The 16,520-nt window shown below is 42.2% G+C and overlaps 2 protein-coding genes, 1 long non-coding RNA gene and 16 other non-coding genes across 28 annotated transcripts; 2 read left to right on the top strand and 17 right to left on the bottom strand.

Annotated features, from left to right (window-relative positions):
* The first annotated feature begins 245 nt into the window (after positions 1-245).
* On the top strand, positions 246-2,864 carry snf8 (SNF8 subunit of ESCRT-II). The gene is made up of 8 exons (XM_086015676.1): positions 246-617; positions 1,086-1,136; positions 1,257-1,395; positions 1,480-1,584; positions 1,662-1,734; positions 1,855-1,996; positions 2,071-2,145; positions 2,292-2,864. Exons 1-8 carry the CDS (start codon positions 564-566, stop codon positions 2,427-2,429), a joined length of 777 nt encoding a protein of 258 aa, XP_085871802.1. The 5' UTR covers positions 246-563; the 3' UTR covers positions 2,430-2,864.
* Positions 2,798-16,520, bottom strand: calcoco2 (calcium binding and coiled-coil domain 2). Its single transcript, XM_086015673.1, has 11 exons — positions 16,380-16,520; positions 15,902-16,046; positions 14,686-14,788; positions 14,320-14,489; positions 5,763-5,888; positions 5,596-5,700; positions 5,411-5,527; positions 5,143-5,259; positions 4,920-5,064; positions 4,799-4,830; positions 2,798-4,041 (listed from the first exon to the last, which is right to left on the bottom strand). Exons 2-11 carry the CDS (start codon positions 16,043-16,045, stop codon positions 3,877-3,879), a joined length of 1,224 nt encoding a protein of 407 aa, XP_085871799.1. The 5' UTR covers position 16,046; positions 16,380-16,520; the 3' UTR covers positions 2,798-3,876.
* LOC147129457 (uncharacterized) lies at positions 5,426-14,113 on the top strand. Of its 10 annotated transcripts, none has more exons than XR_015082388.1 (14): positions 5,426-5,909; positions 6,049-6,207; positions 6,319-6,501; positions 6,627-7,112; positions 7,249-7,656; positions 7,864-7,964; positions 8,183-8,283; positions 8,493-9,219; positions 9,436-9,536; positions 9,744-9,844; positions 10,044-10,144; positions 10,362-10,462; positions 10,672-11,514; positions 11,619-14,113. It is a non-coding gene; the product is annotated as an uncharacterized LOC147129457 (long non-coding RNA). The 10 variants fall into 10 exon arrangements; XR_015082385.1 differs by having other exon boundaries at positions 6,049-6,501; positions 6,627-6,795; positions 6,930-7,112; XR_015082389.1 differs by having other exon boundaries at positions 6,049-6,501; positions 7,249-7,431; positions 7,557-7,656.
* trnaw-cca (transfer RNA tryptophan (anticodon CCA)) lies at positions 7,021-7,092 on the bottom strand. Its single transcript has one exon. It is a non-coding gene; the product is annotated as a tRNA-Trp (tRNA).
* trnaw-cca (transfer RNA tryptophan (anticodon CCA)) lies at positions 7,340-7,411 on the bottom strand. Its single transcript has one exon. It is a non-coding gene; the product is annotated as a tRNA-Trp (tRNA).
* trnaw-cca (transfer RNA tryptophan (anticodon CCA)) lies at positions 7,647-7,718 on the bottom strand. Its single transcript has one exon. It is a non-coding gene; the product is annotated as a tRNA-Trp (tRNA).
* Positions 7,955-8,027, bottom strand: trnaw-cca (transfer RNA tryptophan (anticodon CCA)). The gene has a single exon. It is a non-coding gene; the product is annotated as a tRNA-Trp (tRNA).
* On the bottom strand, positions 8,274-8,345 carry trnaw-cca (transfer RNA tryptophan (anticodon CCA)). Its single transcript has one exon. It is a non-coding gene; the product is annotated as a tRNA-Trp (tRNA).
* Positions 8,584-8,655, bottom strand: trnaw-cca (transfer RNA tryptophan (anticodon CCA)). Its single transcript has one exon. It is a non-coding gene; the product is annotated as a tRNA-Trp (tRNA).
* trnaw-cca (transfer RNA tryptophan (anticodon CCA)) lies at positions 8,900-8,971 on the bottom strand. The gene has a single exon. It is a non-coding gene; the product is annotated as a tRNA-Trp (tRNA).
* Positions 9,210-9,281, bottom strand: trnaw-cca (transfer RNA tryptophan (anticodon CCA)). Its single transcript has one exon. It is a non-coding gene; the product is annotated as a tRNA-Trp (tRNA).
* Positions 9,527-9,598, bottom strand: trnaw-cca (transfer RNA tryptophan (anticodon CCA)). The gene has a single exon. It is a non-coding gene; the product is annotated as a tRNA-Trp (tRNA).
* On the bottom strand, positions 10,135-10,206 carry trnaw-cca (transfer RNA tryptophan (anticodon CCA)). Its single transcript has one exon. It is a non-coding gene; the product is annotated as a tRNA-Trp (tRNA).
* trnaw-cca (transfer RNA tryptophan (anticodon CCA)) lies at positions 10,453-10,524 on the bottom strand. Its single transcript has one exon. It is a non-coding gene; the product is annotated as a tRNA-Trp (tRNA).
* On the bottom strand, positions 10,763-10,834 carry trnaw-cca (transfer RNA tryptophan (anticodon CCA)). The gene has a single exon. It is a non-coding gene; the product is annotated as a tRNA-Trp (tRNA).
* On the bottom strand, positions 11,083-11,154 carry trnaw-cca (transfer RNA tryptophan (anticodon CCA)). Its single transcript has one exon. It is a non-coding gene; the product is annotated as a tRNA-Trp (tRNA).
* On the bottom strand, positions 11,391-11,462 carry trnaw-cca (transfer RNA tryptophan (anticodon CCA)). The gene has a single exon. It is a non-coding gene; the product is annotated as a tRNA-Trp (tRNA).
* On the bottom strand, positions 11,710-11,781 carry trnaw-cca (transfer RNA tryptophan (anticodon CCA)). The gene has a single exon. It is a non-coding gene; the product is annotated as a tRNA-Trp (tRNA).
* trnaw-cca (transfer RNA tryptophan (anticodon CCA)) lies at positions 12,991-13,062 on the bottom strand. Its single transcript has one exon. It is a non-coding gene; the product is annotated as a tRNA-Trp (tRNA).

Raw genomic sequence — 16,520 nt, 5'->3', positions numbered from 1 at the left:
ATCACTTTTAAACGCACGATTACAAGTACTCTACACACATCAGCATGTAAATCATTGAAGTGCTCGTAGTTAAATATTGATTTCCTCTCGAAATAATTGAAATTGGTTTAATTTTTTTTCAAGGTGAATTTAATAGATTTTCATCCATCTCAAACGTTCACATTTCATCCCTCTCAAACGTTCACATTTGTATTTAAATTCAACTGCAACGAAGCATTAAAATTGAGTTTCAATATTCGCCAAGCCTCCAGGGGGCAGCGTTTAGAAAATGGCAGATTTCCCCACCAAACAGTCAAAATGGAAACGCTTGCACGGAAGTAGCTCAAAGCTGTGCTATTCGAAGCCTTTTCTCTTAAAATGTAGATTTGTAATCGCACTTTAACTTGGAATACATTAATAAGTCGAATCCGCAAGACCTAACGATTTCAAATGGTTAGTTACTTTAACCAGTAACCACCTAACGTGTGGTTTAGCTTCCTTCTTAATATCGAAAGCTGCCATTGTTTTGACATTATCGCAGTCTTTTATCATTTCATAATTATTTTTTTCTTATTCAAATAAAAATGCACCGGAGAGGCGTCGGTGCGGGCGCCATCGCCAAAAAGAAGCTAGCAGAGGTAAGAAATCATAATTTGAATTCAGAGTTCTGTATACAGATCTGAACTCCCAACATGATGAAAGCAAACCTCATGTAGATATATTGGAAGTAACTAAAAAATAAACTTCATTTTAGAATTTAAATAAGAGTTAAACATTAAAATACAGGCGTGCAATAGGCTTAACTATTCATCAATACAAAACTAAAACAAAATTGAATATTGTAAGCCCCTGGTAGAACTGTACAGTTTAATTCAAAATAGCACTGTGTTTGAATATAGGAAAAAGAAATGTTTTAAAACAAACCGCTCGAAAAAATGTTAATAAAAATGCCCTTAAAAGTTAAGGACAACTGAACTTTACTTAGCGTAATACCACTTGAGGGAGCCCACATACCACTAGTGATAAACTGAAGTAACAAGTTATGATTACATGATATTATTGTTGACAGATTTTTGTCTGACTTTACATCTGCATTTTCTTTTCAGGCCAAATATAAAGAGAGAGGAACTGTCCTTGCAGAGGATCAAATAGTTCAGGCAAGTTAATTGTAGTAATTTATTACTTGTAGTGTGTCCACATTACAAGTGATGTGTGTATTGTTGCAGTTATGCTCCAACAGCAACATGTTGGTTATATTTTTTTCCACACTTTGTCAGATGTCTAAGCAGCTGGACACGTTCAAGTCCAACCTGGAGGAGTTTGCCAGCAAGCACAAACAGGAAATCCGCAAGAGTTCCCAGTTCCGGGTCCAGTTTCAGGAGATGTGCGCCACTATTGGAGTTGATCCACTTGCCTGTCAGAACCATTATGAAGAAGAATGATTGAACATACTCAAGAGTGTCATTTTTTAAAAAAAATAAAAGTTTGTTTTGTTGACAGCCGGCAAAGGTTTCTGGTCAGAGATGCTCGGTGTGGGCGACTTCTACTATGAACTCGGCGTGCAGATTATCGAGGTTTGCTTGGCCCTCAAGCACAGAAACGGAGGTTAGTGATAAAGTAAACGCCACTTTATAAACATCACCGTGGCAACAGGAGTGAAAGGCTTTTATCTTTTCTGTCAGGACTCATCACTTTGGATGAACTCCATCACAGAGTGCTTAAGGGACGTGGTAAATATGCTCAGGATGTCAGCCAGTAAGTGTTTCCAATAAAACCATTTCTAAATTAATGCAGATTTTATTTTATTTTATTTTTTTACCAAATACTTCCACATTTCCCAATCAATTGGGAATCGTGTGCCATGTGTTTCCCCAGGGATGACTTGGTTCGAGCCATCAAGAAGCTCAAAGTCATGGGCAACGGTTTCGGGATGATTCCGGTGGGTGGCTCCTACTTGGTGCAGTCCGTCCCAGCGGAGCTTAACATGGACCACACGGTGGTCTTGCAGCTGGCGGAAGTAAGCCGCACACACAAAAAAAAAATGTTTGGCTCGCCTTCTTCAAACCAGTTGTGCTTGTCAACCATTTGTAGAAGAAGGGCTACGTGACAGTGAGTGAGATAAAGGACGGTCTCAAGTGGGAGAATGAGCGAGCGAGTCACGTCCTGGTGAGTCCATGTCTACAGCGTCCAAGCCACAAGGAGAAAAAAATAACAAGGGCTGAGGCCATAAAATAAAATCTCATTAAAACAACTCCAATACATTACATCATATTATAGCAAATAGCCATTGTTAATGGTGTTGTCATTGCCAGGACCACCTGCTGAAGGAGGGCCTGGCCTGGCTGGACTCTCAGGCAAGGGGCGAGCCGCAGTACTGGCTGCCCGCGCTCTTCTCCGAGCTCACCTCCCGTGATGTCACACCCGAAGAGGCCAATCAGATGAGCCCCTGACCAAATCTTGTATGAGGACTTGTTAGCCCATACTGTGCCATCGCAAGGGGGGGCGTGTTTAGGGCTCGTGTGTCTGTACAAAGAATGTGAGTAGTGAACCCCTCATCATCAGACGCACCCACAATTGGTGAAAATTCATGATATTATCTGCTACTTCTACACTGCTTCTCTTCTGCTCGTCCACAGTGCTGCCTAGCCTGTTGTGTCACAACATGGTACTACACTAAAGGCTTGCAACACTAAGATTGGACTTGGTTGTATCATGCAAAAAGTAATTTAAAAACCCTATCACCTAAAAATCTGCAATTTAATGGGGAACACTGTAATGTCATCATATCAATGTCAATGTTATCAAGAAGAGCTGAGCCTTTTTTTTTATGTCAGCAGACACTTTATTGTCTAAAAATCTCATCAATAAAAATATATTTAGCCTGTTGTGATCTCTTTAAGACTGTGCAAAGCTTTAGCAGCATTTCAGCTGTAATTATAGTGGCTTTATCTCTCTCAGCAGTGATTCTCAAGTAGTGGATTCGGACCGAGAAGTTGGTCATTGAAATGTGGGAGTAATATACATTTTGAGGTTACGAACTAGTTTGGTACATGGCGTAAGAATATGTGGTCAAGCGGCAGCGGAGAGCACACTCAGGTGCTCCTGTACTGACTGTTAATTTTATATTAATGACCTAGATGCTTTTCAAAAAAATATTTACTGTAATTCTGACTTTACCACTGCTTTTGGCGTAATATAGTGTAGAAATGTTATTACTTTATTTGATAAAGTTCTAAACCATACTGAGTTCCTATTTGATACATACAGTATCTGACAAAAGGGAAGAGTACACCCCTCAAAATTGTGAAAAGATTTTATCGTTTCATGGGACAACACGCAGGTGTACTTTGCTACAACGTAAAGTAGTCAGTGTGCAGCTTTTATAATAGTGCAAATTTACTGTCCCATCAGAATAACAGCCAGTAATGTCCGCTGCAACAAAAGTGAGTACACCCCTAAGTGAAAATGTCCAAATTGGGCAGGTGTGTTAAATTTGGTGTTACTGCACTCACTCTCTTTGCTAAAAAGAAGACTCCATGCAAGGGTATAAGTGACATTTGGTGGATGTATTTTGTACAACTGTGATATTTGATTGAACTATATTCATTTTTTGTACATGCAGTTGTCATGTTCAACCTGTTTCTCTGAAAGGTCCTTGGAACTCTAAGCCTGTGTCGTCAAAAATTACGATATACTGTATATATGTGCAAATAGACTCTTTTTTTTTTTTGTCATCTTCTATATAGGTGGGTCGCGACTTGGCAGCAATAGGGAAATGCAAAAACAGTTGAGAACCACTGCCTCGCTTCAAAATGCCCTAGACCACCTTCCTGCTTTTTAACAATTAAATCACTCATTTACTTATTTTACGAAACGTTTTGCAGGTGCTTTTCACTGTTACATTTCGTGACTGTAGACGTGGTCTTCGAACACGTTCTGTTCCATGTCATCGCAGATGAGGGTGCAGAAAGGACACACTTGGTGATTGCGCTCGTGACACTCCACCTCCGCCCGGGTGCTTCCCGGGAAGCTATCCAGGCAATGGCGGCACATCAGAGCCGGCTGATGGGGGTGAAAGAACACACAAAAACATACAAACATACATTGGAGCAGAGCATATACGTATATCCGCTATTAATGTTTGTTTGATATGACGTGACTGAGTCTGAAATAGCCAATTGATGCCACCTCAAATAGTTTCTAATTGCCAATAGATACTGCAAGATGGCGGAAAGCACATGTTGTCTAAATGCAACTCTTCAACTCACTTCAACATAATCATGTTACATATAAACAACACATTGATGGATAACTTGTTTTGAAATTAGAAGTCAAGGAAAATAGTTTTTCAGTTACACTGATTGCCTGACTATTAACTTGCTGCATATTAACTATCTGAAAATCTGACGATTCACTGTTGTCATCGGGCCAAAACCATGTGTCACAAAAAATATTATTTTGGCACCATCTGGCAGGATCTCCGGGCCAAGCACCTATTTTGACCTCAGGGAAGGTGCCTCATCTCTAGTTTGACCACAGCCTTGTCTCTTAGAAAAAAGTGCTCTGCTGCTATCTTGTGGCATCTATCGGCAATACGTCAATTGCTCGTGGATTTTTGCTACTCAGAGCGAGGCGATGAGACACAATAAGTAGAGACTATTTACAATCCCGATACAGGTTTTAGCAAGAAAACCAGGCCACAAATTATGATGTGCTGGGCCAGATCTGGCCCCTGCGCCTTGAGTTTGACACCAGCGGTTTAGTGAGGGTATTCAGGATGATCACATTCAAAACACAAAATATGAGGTTGTTTCGCTACCTGGTCTTCCTCATCATCTTCTACAATGCTCACTGCAAAAAGCACAACAACATCAGATGAAGATGACCAATATTAATGGGCAAATCAATAATGCTGAAGTTTAATGTGGTTGTACACTGACCCACAGGTATGTTGTCATATGATGGGTCACGTGTCTCCGGAGCAACCGACTGTGTTGTGGCACAGGGGGGTGTCGGGGTGGCATCCGGGTGCATTTGAAGGTCATCCAAAGTCCTGCGCAGCTCCTCAATGTCATATGTGAGCTTCTAGCAACAAAATGGAAGCCACCGTGAGGACACCGCATCAAAATATGCAACTTGAATTAAGTAGAAGGTGGTGTTTACTTGGTTCTCTTGAGCAAGCTCCTGATTGTGGCGTTTCAGCATGGACGTCAAATTCTTCTTCTCCTCGATCAGAGCGTCCCTGTCCGCGATCACCGCGTGAGCTTCTCGGAGTTGCAGCTTGAAGATCAAAAAGGAACGCATGTGTGGTATGTACTATAATGTACAACTACAAGAAAACTGGACTGGTGATTAGCATGTCTGCCTGACATTTCTGAGGTTTAAGGTTTGAATCTATGCTTGGCCTTTTTTTTTTGTCTTCCTTCTGTACCTCAGTTTGAAGCAGCAGTCCGTTGTCGTCACCTGAGTTTGGATCAGACTGCACGCGCTCAGCAAGGTTCTGTTTCTCAAGTTCCGCCTGATTGGTCATGTGTATCAACATCTCCTCCTGGAAGAAAAGATGCAACAAACTGTTGACACTGTCGCAGCTTCTATTAGCATAAGGGCGAATCAAACCTTCAAGCGTTGGATTTCTTCATGCTGCTCCTGCAAAGTGCACAGAAGACTCTCGTTCTGCTCCTTTGTCCGACAAAGTTCTGACATAAGGTCATCGTGTTTGTCCTGTGAAACATACATTTAACTCGCGCATGTCCATCATCATGACAGACGTCGTGTTAAAAGACCTTTAAGACGGCGGCTTCTTGTCTCTCCTCCCGCAAAGTTTTTTCCAACGCTGCATTTTGCTGTCTGATGCAGTGCGACTCATCCTTCAGCGCTGCAATCTCCCGATCGCTCTGCTCCACTTGTTCCTGGTTCCACACAACGTCCATGTGAGCACTCATCAAGAAATACTACACAGCTCAAGAAAAAAAAAGCCTAGTGGGGCCTAGTGACCATTTTTCATTATCTGGAAACTCAGCCCTCAAACTCAATAACTCATGTTGTGGGAAATTCCATTTCTGTTTCTAGGTCCTGGAGGCGAGCTATGCTTGGATGAGTTTTGTATGGAAGAATATGAACCACCAATTTTTCGGTCAGAGATGAAGCAAAAGAGGTCATTTGCCCTGATGTGATGTGAGCACACAACCTTCAGATCTGGAGTCAGACGCGCTACCATTGCGCCAAGAGGTCTCCGTTGAACATGCCACAGAAAAGCAATGGGAGAGAATTCCTACTAAAGGGCTAGGCCTCAAACAGTTTATTTTATCAAGAGTGTGGAAAATCCTTTTCTGTTTCTAGGTCCTGGAGGAGAGCTATGCTTGGATGAATTTTGTCTGGAAGAATATGAACCAACAGTTTTTCCGTCACAAGATGAAGAAGAACAGGGCACTGACCTGGATGTGATTTGAACACATAACCTTCTGATCTGGAGTCAGACGCTCTACCATTGCGCCATGAAGTCTTGTTAAAGACTTCCCCAGAGTAAGGCAATGGGAGCAAAATCCTACTAAAGTGCTAGGCCTCAGTTTATTTTATCAAGACATTTTGGATAACAGTTGGTTTGCAACATTGGTAAAAGACTGAGGAAAATCCTTCTCTGTTTCTAGGACCTGGAGGAGGGATATGCTTCGATTATTTTTGTCTGGAAGAATATGAAGCAGCAGTTTTTCGGTCACGAGGTCACTGACCCCAATGTGACTTGCACACGCAACCTTCTGATGTGGAGTCAGATGCCTTACCATTGCGCCACAAGGTCTTGTTGGAGGACTCTCCATAGTAAGGCAATGGGAGCAAATTCCAACTAAAGGCCTAGGCAACAAACTCAATAGTTTATCTTATCAAGACATTTTGGAGAACAGTAAGTTTGCAACATTGTCAAAAGGCTGGGGAAAATCCTCTTCTGTTTCTAGGTCTTGGAGGAGAGCTATGATTGGATGAGTTTTGTGTGGAAGAACATGAACCAGCAGTTTTTCAGTCACAAGATGAAGTAAAAGACATCATTGACCCAGATGTGACTTGAACACACAACCTTCTGATCTGGAGTCAGACGCGCTACCATTGCGCCACGAGGCCTTGTTAAAGAACTGCTCACAGTAAGGCAATGGGAGCGAATTTCTACTAAAGGGCTGGGCCTCAAACTCAATTCTTTATCTTATCAAGACATTTTGGAGAACAGTAAATTTGCAACTTTGTCAAAACACCTATGGGAAATTGCTTTTCTGTTTCTAGGTCCCGGAGAAGCACTATGCTTGGATGATTTTTGTCTGGAAGAATATGAAGCAGCAGTTTTTCGGTCACAAGATGAAGTAAAAGAGGTCATTGACCCCGATGTGATTTGAACACACACCCTTCTGATCTGGAGTCAGACGCGCTACCATTGCGCCACGAGGTCTTGTTAGATGACTGTTCACAGTAAGGCAATGGGAGCGAATTCCTACTAAAGGGCTAGACCAGTTTATCTTATCAAGACATTTTGGGGAACAGTAAGCTTGCAACATTGTCAAAACACTTGTGGGAAATTCCTTTTCTGTTTCAAGGTCCTGGAGGAGAGCTATGCTTGGATGATTTTTGTCTGGAAGAATATGAAGCAGCATTTTTCGGTAACGAGACGAAGCAAAAGATGTCACTGACCCCGATGTGAGTTGAACACACAACCTTCTGATCTGGAGTCAGACACGCTACCATTGCGCCACGAGGTCTTGTTAGAGGACTGTCCATAGTAAGGCAATGGGAACTAATTCCTACTAAACGGCTGGGCCTCAATTTATCTTATCAAGACATTTTGGAGAACAGTAAGTTTGCAACATTGCCAAAAGACTGGGGAAAATCCTCTTCTGTTTCTAGGTCTTGGAGGAGAATTATGATTGGATGAGTTTTGTGTGGAAGAATATGAAGCAGCAGTTTTTCGGTCACAAGATGAAGTAAAAGACGTCACTGACCCCGATGTGAGTTGAACACACCTACCTTCTGATCTGGAGTCAGATGCGCTACCATTGCGCCACGAGGTCTTGTTAGAGAACTGTTCACAGTAAGGCAATGGGAGCAAATTACTACTAAAGGGCGGCCTCAAAATAGTTTATCTTATCTTATGAAGACATTTTGGAGAACAGTAAGTTTGCAACTTTGTCAAAACACCTGTGGGAAATTGCTTTTCTATTTCTAGGTCGTGGAGAAGCGCTATGCTTGGACGATTTTTGTCTGGAAGAATATGAACCAGCAGTTTTTCGGTCACAAGATGAAGTAAAAGAGGTCACTGACCCCGATGTGAGTTGAACACACAACCTTCTGATCTGGAGTCAGACGCGCTACCATTGCACCACGAGGTCTTGTTAGAGGACTGTCCGTAGTAAGGCAATGGGAGCTAATTCCTACTAAAGGGCTGGGCCTCAGTTTATCTTATCAAGACATTTTGGAGAACAGTAAGCTTGCAACTTTGTCAAAACACCTGTGGGAAATTGCTTTTCTGTTTCTAGGTCCTGGAGAAGTGCTATGCTTGGATGATTTTTGTCTGGAAGAATATGAAGCAGCAGTTTTTCGGTCACGAGACGAAGCAAAAGATGTCCTTGACCCCGATGTGATTTGAACACACAACCTTCTGATCTGGAGTCAGACGCGCTACCATTGCGCCACGAGGTCTTGATAGAGGACTGTCCGTAGTAAGGCAATGGGAGCTAATTCCTACTAAAGGGCGGCCTCAAACAATACTTTATCTTATCAAGACATTTTGGAGAACAGTAAGTTTGCAACATTGTCAAAACACTAGGGGGAAATTCCTTTTCTGTTTCTAGGTCATGGAGGAGAGCTATGCTTGGATGATTTTTGTCTGGAAGAATATGAAGCAGCATTTTTTTCGGTCACGAGACGAAGCAAAAGATGTCATTGACCCCGATGTGATTTGAACACACAACCTTCTGATCTGGAGTCAGACGCGCTACCATTGCGCCACGAGGTCTTGTAAGAAGGTTGTTCACAGTAAGGCAATGTGCGCGAATTCCTACTAAAGGGCTAGGCCTCAGTTTATCTTATCAAGACATTTTGGAGAACAGTAAGCTTGCAACATTGTCAAAACACTTGTGGGAAATTCCTTTTCTGTTTCAAGGTCCTGGAGGAGAGCTATGCTTGGATGATTTTTGTCTGGAAGAATATGAAGCAGCATTTTTTCGGTAACGAGACGAAGCAAAAGATGTCACTGATCCCGATGTGAGTTGAACACACAAACTTCTGATCTGGAGTCAGACGCGCTACCATTGCGCCACAAAGTCTTGTTAAAGGACTGTCCATAGTAAGGCAATGGGAGCTAATTCCTACTAAAGGGCTGGGCCTCAAACTCGATAGTTTATCTTATCAAGACATTTTGGAGAACAGTAAATTCGCAACATTGCCAAAAGACTGGGGAAAATCCTCTTCTGTTTCTAGGTCTTGGAGGAGAATTATGATTGGATGAGTTTTGTGTGGAAGAATATGAAGCAGCAGTTTTTCTGTCACAAGATGAAGTAAAAGACGTCACTGACCCCGATGTGAGTTGAACACACAACCTTCTGATCTGGAGTCAGACGCGCTACCATTGCGCCACGAGGTCTTGTTAGAGGACTCTTCACAGTAAGGCAATGGGAGCGAATTCCGACTAAAGGGCTAGGCCTCAGTATCTTATCAAGACATTTTGGAGAACAGTAAGTTTGCAACTTTGTCAAAAAACCTGTGGGAAATTGCTTTTCTGTTTCTAGGTCCTGGAGGAGAGCTATGCTTGGATGATTTTTGTCTGGAAGAATATGAAGCAGCATTTTTTCGGTAACGAGACGAAGCAAAAGATGTCACTGACCCTGATGTGAGTTGAACACACAACCTTCTGATATGGAGTCAGACACGCTACCATTGGGCCACGAGGTCTTGTTAGAGGACTGTCCGTAGTAAGGCAATGGGAGCTAATTCCTACTAAACGGCTGGGCCTCTTATCAAGACATTTTGGAGAACAGTAAGTTTGCAACATTGCCAAAAGACTGGGGAAAATCCTCTTCTGTTTCTAGGTCTTGGAGGAGAATTATGATTGGATGAGTTTTGTGTGGAAGAATATGAAGCAGCAGTTTTTCGGTCACAAGATGAAGTAAAAGACGTCACTGACCCCGATGTGAGTTGAACACACAACCTTCTGATCTGGAGTCAGATGCGCTACCATTGCGCCACGAGGTCTTGTTAGAGGACTGTTCACAGTAAGGCAATGGGAGCGAATTACTACTAAAGGGCGGCCTCAAAATAGTTTATCTTATCTTATGAAGACATTTTGGAGAACAGTAAGTTTGCAACTTTGTCAAAACACCTGTGGGAAATTGCTTTTCTATTTCTAGGTCGTGGAGAAGCGCTATGCTTGGACGATTTTTGTCTGGAAGAATATGAACCAGCAGTTTTTCGGTCACAAGATGAAGTAAAAGAGGTCACTGACCCCGATGTGAGTTGAACACACAACCTTCTGATCTGGAGTCAGACGCGCTACCATTGCGCCACGAGGTCTTGTTAGAGGACTGTCCGTAGTAAGGCAATGGGAGCTAATTCCTACTAAAGGGCTGGGCCTCAGTTTATCTTATCAAGACATTTTGGAGAACAGTAAGCTTGCAACTTTGTCAAAACACTTGTGGGAAATTGCTTTTCTGTTTCTAGGTCCTGGAGAAGTGCTATGCTTGGATGATTTTTGTCTGGAAGAATATGAAGCAGCAGTTTTTCGGTCACGAGACGAAGCAAAAGATGTCCTTGACCCCGATGTGATTTGAACACACAACCTTCCGATCTGGAGTCAGACGCGCTACCATTGCGCCACGAGGTCTTGATAGAGGACTGTCCGTAGTAAGGCAATGGGAGCTAATTCCTACTAAAGGGCTGGGCCTCAAACTCAATACTTTATCTTATCAAGACATTTTGGAGAACAGTAAGTTTGCAACATTGTCAAAACACTTGGGGGAAATTCCTTTTCTGTTTCTAGGTCGTGGAGGAGAGCTATGCTTGGATGATTTTTGTCTGGAAGAATATGAAGCAGCATTTTTTTCGGTCACGAGACGAAGCAAAAGATGTCATTGACCCCGATGTGATTTGAACACATAACCTTCTGATCTGGAGTCAGACGCGCTACCATTGCGCCACGAGGTCTTGTAAGAATGTTGTTCACAGTAAGGCAATGTGCGCGAATTCCTACTAAAGGGCTAGGCCTCAGTTTATCTTATCGAGAGATTTTGGAGAACTAATTTTGCCAGTTTGTCAAAACACCTGTGGGAAATTGCTTTTCTATTTCTAGGTCCTGGAGAAGCGCTATGCTTGGACGATTTTTGTCTGGAAGAATATGAACCAGCAGTTTTTTGGTCATGAGACGAAGCAAAAGATGTCCTTGACCCCGATGTGATTTGAACACACAACCTTCTGATCTGGAGTCAGACGCGCTACCATTGCGCCACGAGGTCTCGCTAGAGGACTGTCCGTAGTAAGGCAATGGGAGCTAATTCCTACTAAAAGGCTAGGCCACAAACTCAATACTTTATCTTATCAAGACATTTTGGAGAACAGTAAGTTTGCAACATTGTCAAAACACTTGGGGGAAATTACTTTTCTGTTTCTAGGTCCTGGAGGAGAGCTATGCTTGGATGATTTTTGTCTGGAAGAATATGAAGAAGCATTTTTTCGGTCACGAGACGAAGCAAAAGATATCATTGACCCCGATGTGATTTGAACACACAACCTTCTGATCTGGAGTCAGACGCGCTACCATTGCGCCACGAGGTCTTGTTAGAAGATTGTTCATAGTAAGGTAATGTGAGCGAGTTCCTACTAAAAGGCTAGGCCTCAAACTAAAATAGTTTATCTTATCAAGACATTTTGGAGAACAGTAAGTTTGCAACATTGTCAAAACACTTGTGGGAAATTCCTTTTCTCTTTCTAGGTCCTGGAGGAGAGCTGTGCTTGGATGATTGGCTATAAGCCGCACCGTTATATAAGCCGCACCCACCTACTCTATCTTTAGAACATTTTGGGGAAAACCTAATTAAGCAGCACCTTTATATAAGCCGCACCTATCTATGTTGAAAACTTTTAATTTACTGCATTTACAGAACGATTATGAACTGTAAATGTACAATTGTGTACCTGAGCAGATGATTTCCTAACAGTGCCTTTTAACACTGCAGCAACGTTGCTGATTAAAACAGGAGAGAACCAAGAGAAAATAAACAGTACTTATCTCCATTTCATTGCCGACTGCCGCTCCAGTTTGTCAGCTAATGTTCACAAGACTCCACCATCTATTGTTCTACTACATTCTACATCTGCACCTGTATTGTTTTATGTTAATAAAGTCAGCCAATCTAACACACGACGTGCTAAATCAACAATAGCATTTCACATCGAAACAACAGAACAGACATAACATCAACATATCGCATTCATGTGCACTTCAGGGACCTCTAGGAAAACATAAAATCAAAGGATTACAGCAACTAATGCAATAACCTAGTCTATGGCGCCCTCGCCTGTTGAACTCCTCCACCTGCAGTCGCATCCAGTTAATGGGAAATGTCATGTCATGTCATCGTCCAAACTGCTTATCCTATATAGGGTCGTGGGGAGTTGCTGGAGCCTATCCCAGCCGTCAATGGGCGAAGGCAGACTACACCCCGAACTGGTCACCAGCCAGTCGCAGGGCACACATAGACACTGTCACTGAGCAGGAATCGATCCCACGCTGCCTGCACACAACTCAGGCGTGTGTACCACTACACTATCAGCGGACATTGCTAATGGGAAATGTATTGTATTGAATTGTACTGTCATTCCGGTCAGAGCGCCCCGAGCGGTGGAAGAAAAACCCACAGAATAGCCGCACCGGACTATAAGCCGCAGGGCTCAAAATCTCGGAAAAAGGTTGTGGCTTATAGTCCGGAAAATACGGTATGAAGCAGCAGTTTTTCGGTCACGAGACGATGCAAAAGATGTCATTGACCCCGATGTGATTCGAACACACAACCTTCTGATCTGGAGTCAGACGCGCTACCATTGCGCCACGAGGTCTTGTTTGGGGATTGTCCATAGTAACTCAATGGGAGCGAACTCCTACTAAAAGGCTAGGCCTCAAACTTAATAGTTTATCTTATCAAGACATTTTGGAGAACAGTAAGTTTGCAACATTGTCGAAACACTTGTGGGAAATTCCTTTTCTGTATAGGTCCTGGAGGAGAGATATGATTGGATGGGTTTTGTGTGGAGGAATTTTTCGGTCACAAGATGAAGCAAAAGAGGTCAATTGACCTCGATGTGATTTGAACACACAACCTCCTGATCTGGAGTCAGACACACTACCAGATACCCAAAGAAATGCAATGAAAAAAAATTCTGAATTCTGAAAAAAGCCCTCACAAACTCAATAGTTCAGATTATAAAGACATTTTGGAGAAAAGTATGTGTGCAACTTTGTAGGAACACTTTCAGGAAATTCCTTTTCTATTCCTAGGTGCAGAAGGAGAGCTCTGCTTGGACAAGTGGTTTGGAAGTGCAAGGGACATGCAGTTTTTTGGTCATGAGATGAAGCAGAATAAGTCATTGGCCACGGTGTGATTTGAACACAATCATCTGATGTTGGGCCACTTATGCTACCATTGGACAATGAGATCCTGGCATTTTCATTTTTAAAAATTAATTCCATCCATCTTTTAAAGGGACTGAACAAAATAGTTGGACTATTACATTCCCCACTACCGTAATACCGTGCAATACTCAACATTCCCCACTACTGTTAGTCTAGTTTTATTTTTATCCAATGCTGTCCCTTACATTTCACTACAGCACTGCAGCACTGTCACTTACTTAAGAGTATTTTTTCCTCTGTACTATGTACAGGCCGAAATGAGTGTTCCTCATATTTTTTATGTAGATGTAGGTTGGTGTGTATATACATGTGTATATACACACGTTACTGCGTATATTTACATAGGTTTGATCCTAAATGTTTGCCGTCAATGTTATACATTAATGGCCACATTATGCCGCAGCCCCTGTGTGACCTATATCTTTGCTGCTGTAACAATGAAAATTTCCCCACTGTGGGATCAATAAAGGCATTCTTATCTTATCTTATCTTCTTATTAACTCCTTATGTAGTTGTGCCTCAAACATACGGTAATATTTCATCTCATCAAGACAATTTAAAGGTTTTTACCATGAGAGTTTGAATTCAAATTTTATACAATGTTTATACTGAATTTTTCAATTGAATTTTTATTCTACTTGTTGATTAATTGTTCACTCTTGTTCACGTGTGTGTGTGTGTACCTGTGTGGTAATGACAAGCAGGTCGTTGTCCGAGCCATTTGTCGCACTTTGCTCATCGTTGTCATCCTGCGCTTTGAAGCAAAAGGGTGTGCTGGCACCGCACACTTGACCTGAACTGTCCACATAGCAGAACTGGTAAAAGTCCAACTCGTCTTTGGGCAGGTAGTAATCTGTAATAACAAATGTTTAAAAAAATGTCGATGTTATTTTATTTTATCTTAAAACCATATTGACAGTCCTACTTAAAACATCACCTGTAGATTCAATAAAAGTTTAAAAATGGAAAAACTTGAATGCCGATAAGGAGATAAACACAACACAACAAAGTCAATGATTCAGCAATAAAATCTAAGTGGGGTGTCCTACCTTTAAAATAAACTTGCCTCGTCGATGACTGTTCTTGGCTAGAGTCCCCGCATGACTCCACCCACACAAAGGTGTGATAGTCCTTGGTGGTCTTCCACCCCACCTTGCAAAATTAAAGGTAAAACAGCTCAGACAAAAAAAAAAGTAATGGTGGGAAGTAACCAAGTACAATAACCTCATTACTATACTTTGTAGATTTCCCATGTACACTCCTGATCAAAATCTTAAGACCAGTTAAAAAAATTGCAAGAATTTGCATTTTGCACTGTTGTATCTCAAGAAGGTTCTCAGTAGACTTTTAAAATGCAAAAAGAAGAAATGGGAACAAGAGACCAAATGTTTTGAGCATGCAGTTTATTGAAAAGAACAATTTAACTGAAAAAGGCTTTTTAAGATTTTGATCAGGAGTGTAGTTGTACATTACCTAAATTATTTGTGTATTTAAACAACTGCATAAAATAAGCCTAAATCTGCTATTTTAATAGTTACACAAAATGCAATAGACATGCAAACGATTAGCATTTGTTAAAGACAAACGGTGCAGCAACACATGTAAACCGATACCAGACCTGGGCACTTGACCCTTTTTTGCCCGTCCGGCCGCGACCCTCTACCCTTGACCTGGGTAGTACCCTTCCGGCCGGGACCCCCCAGCCACATTCATAAACATTGTCGGACCCGCCCCGTTCCGCCCCCCGTCCCCCCGGAAAAAAAACAAAACGTGCATGATGCTAACGGAAGAGGTTTATTTAAAGACAATTAGCTGGCTAACTTACTATTCAAACCCGCTGTGGACACGCTTCAAACGCGCCACTTACTCACGTACTTACCCAGCTGCATGTACTAACTTCCATTGCGAGCCCTGGGGTTGATTTTGTCGTATTGTATAATTATTTGGGTCCAACAGACGACAAGTCTGTAAGCATTCAACAAGTTACTTGTTTTCCACACTTCTCCTCCTTCAAAATAAAAGCCAGCAAACCACTACACAGCAGTTTTGTTATGGCATATTTCTGGAAGTAGGAAAGTGCATGATGTGCCATACTTGAGTGCTGCGTGCAGCTTGAATATACTCCCAGACACAAGTTGTTTTGAAAGAAGCCTAAAAAGAAGCCTTTCACCGAGTAGGCTGAGATGAAATTTGACTCTTCATGCACATGTATTCTCCTGCCCGCACACCAGAACGAATATATAATACAGTATACATATTATTCACCTTAAAGATGCCCACCCAGTCGCGTGGACTGGGCTGGAAGTGTGCAGCGAGAGTGTAGCAGCAGCTGACGGAGGTGGCAAGTGGGTACGAGAGCTGGACGTCCTTGAACGCCACCTGGGAGAAGTCGCGAGTGGAGTTGTGCATGCTGGAATAAAAAAATCCACGCAGATATCAGGCTGAGGTGACTGAAGACAGCAGGTGTCACCGAGATATAAGAGTGACATGACACTTCTTTTAAACGCTCTTCCTCTCGTCGTATTCTGTATTTTGCAGTCTAGTCTACACTTGTTTACAAAATAAACCGCTTAAAAAGTTTGCACTGAACACGCAACACGCGTTTAAACAACTCCGACCATTTAGTCAGCTGTAAAATAATGGTCACGTTTGTCATAAAGCGTCACGGTGACTAATGAATTATAAATTGAACAACAAAAGCTGAGATGACGACGTAAAGCTTGGGGGAGAGGATAAAACTTACATGTTTTTGTTGTCACTGCCCTCGACAAGTGAAGTCACTCGGATCTGCAACTACTGTGGTGCGTTCATGGACCCTCGGATCGGTGCCTTTTTTGCGGGATGTTGCTCAAGACGGTGCTCCAAGTTGCTAAATGACGTTTTG

Source organism: Filicampus tigris, chromosome 19, assembly GCF_054856515.1.
Source record: "Filicampus tigris isolate MCC_2025a chromosome 19, RoL_Ftig_1.0, whole genome shotgun sequence".
Lineage (NCBI taxonomy): Eukaryota > Metazoa > Chordata > Actinopteri > Syngnathiformes > Syngnathidae > Filicampus > Filicampus tigris.
The sequence above is the reverse complement of the archived record's forward strand: the minus strand, read 5'-3'. Positions and strand labels throughout refer to the sequence as shown.

Bases quoted from the DNA above. Each gene is read 5' to 3' on its own strand.
- snf8 (XM_086015676.1), top strand. From the start codon at position 564: ATGCACCGGAGAGGCGTCGGTGCGGGCGCCATCGCCAAAAAGAAGCTA. The intron at 618-1,085 runs GTAAGAAATCAT...TTTTCTTTTCAG, and splicing joins CCAAAAAGAAGCTAGCAGAG to GCCAAATATAAAGAGAGAGG. The intron at 1,396-1,479 runs GTCAGAACCATT...TTTTGTTGACAG, and splicing joins TGGAGTTGATCCACTTGCCT to CCGGCAAAGGTTTCTGGTCA.
- calcoco2 (XM_086015673.1), bottom strand. From the start codon at position 16,045: ATGCACAACTCCACTCGCGACTTCTCCCAGGTGGCGTTCAAGGACGTC. The intron at 5,528-5,595 runs GTTTGATTCGCC...CTTTTCTTCCAG, and splicing joins AAGAAATCCAACGCTTGAAG to GAGGAGATGTTGATACACAT. The intron at 4,831-4,919 runs GTCAGTGTACAA...TGCTTTTTGCAG, and splicing joins ATATGACAACATACCTGTGG to TGAGCATTGTAGAAGATGAT.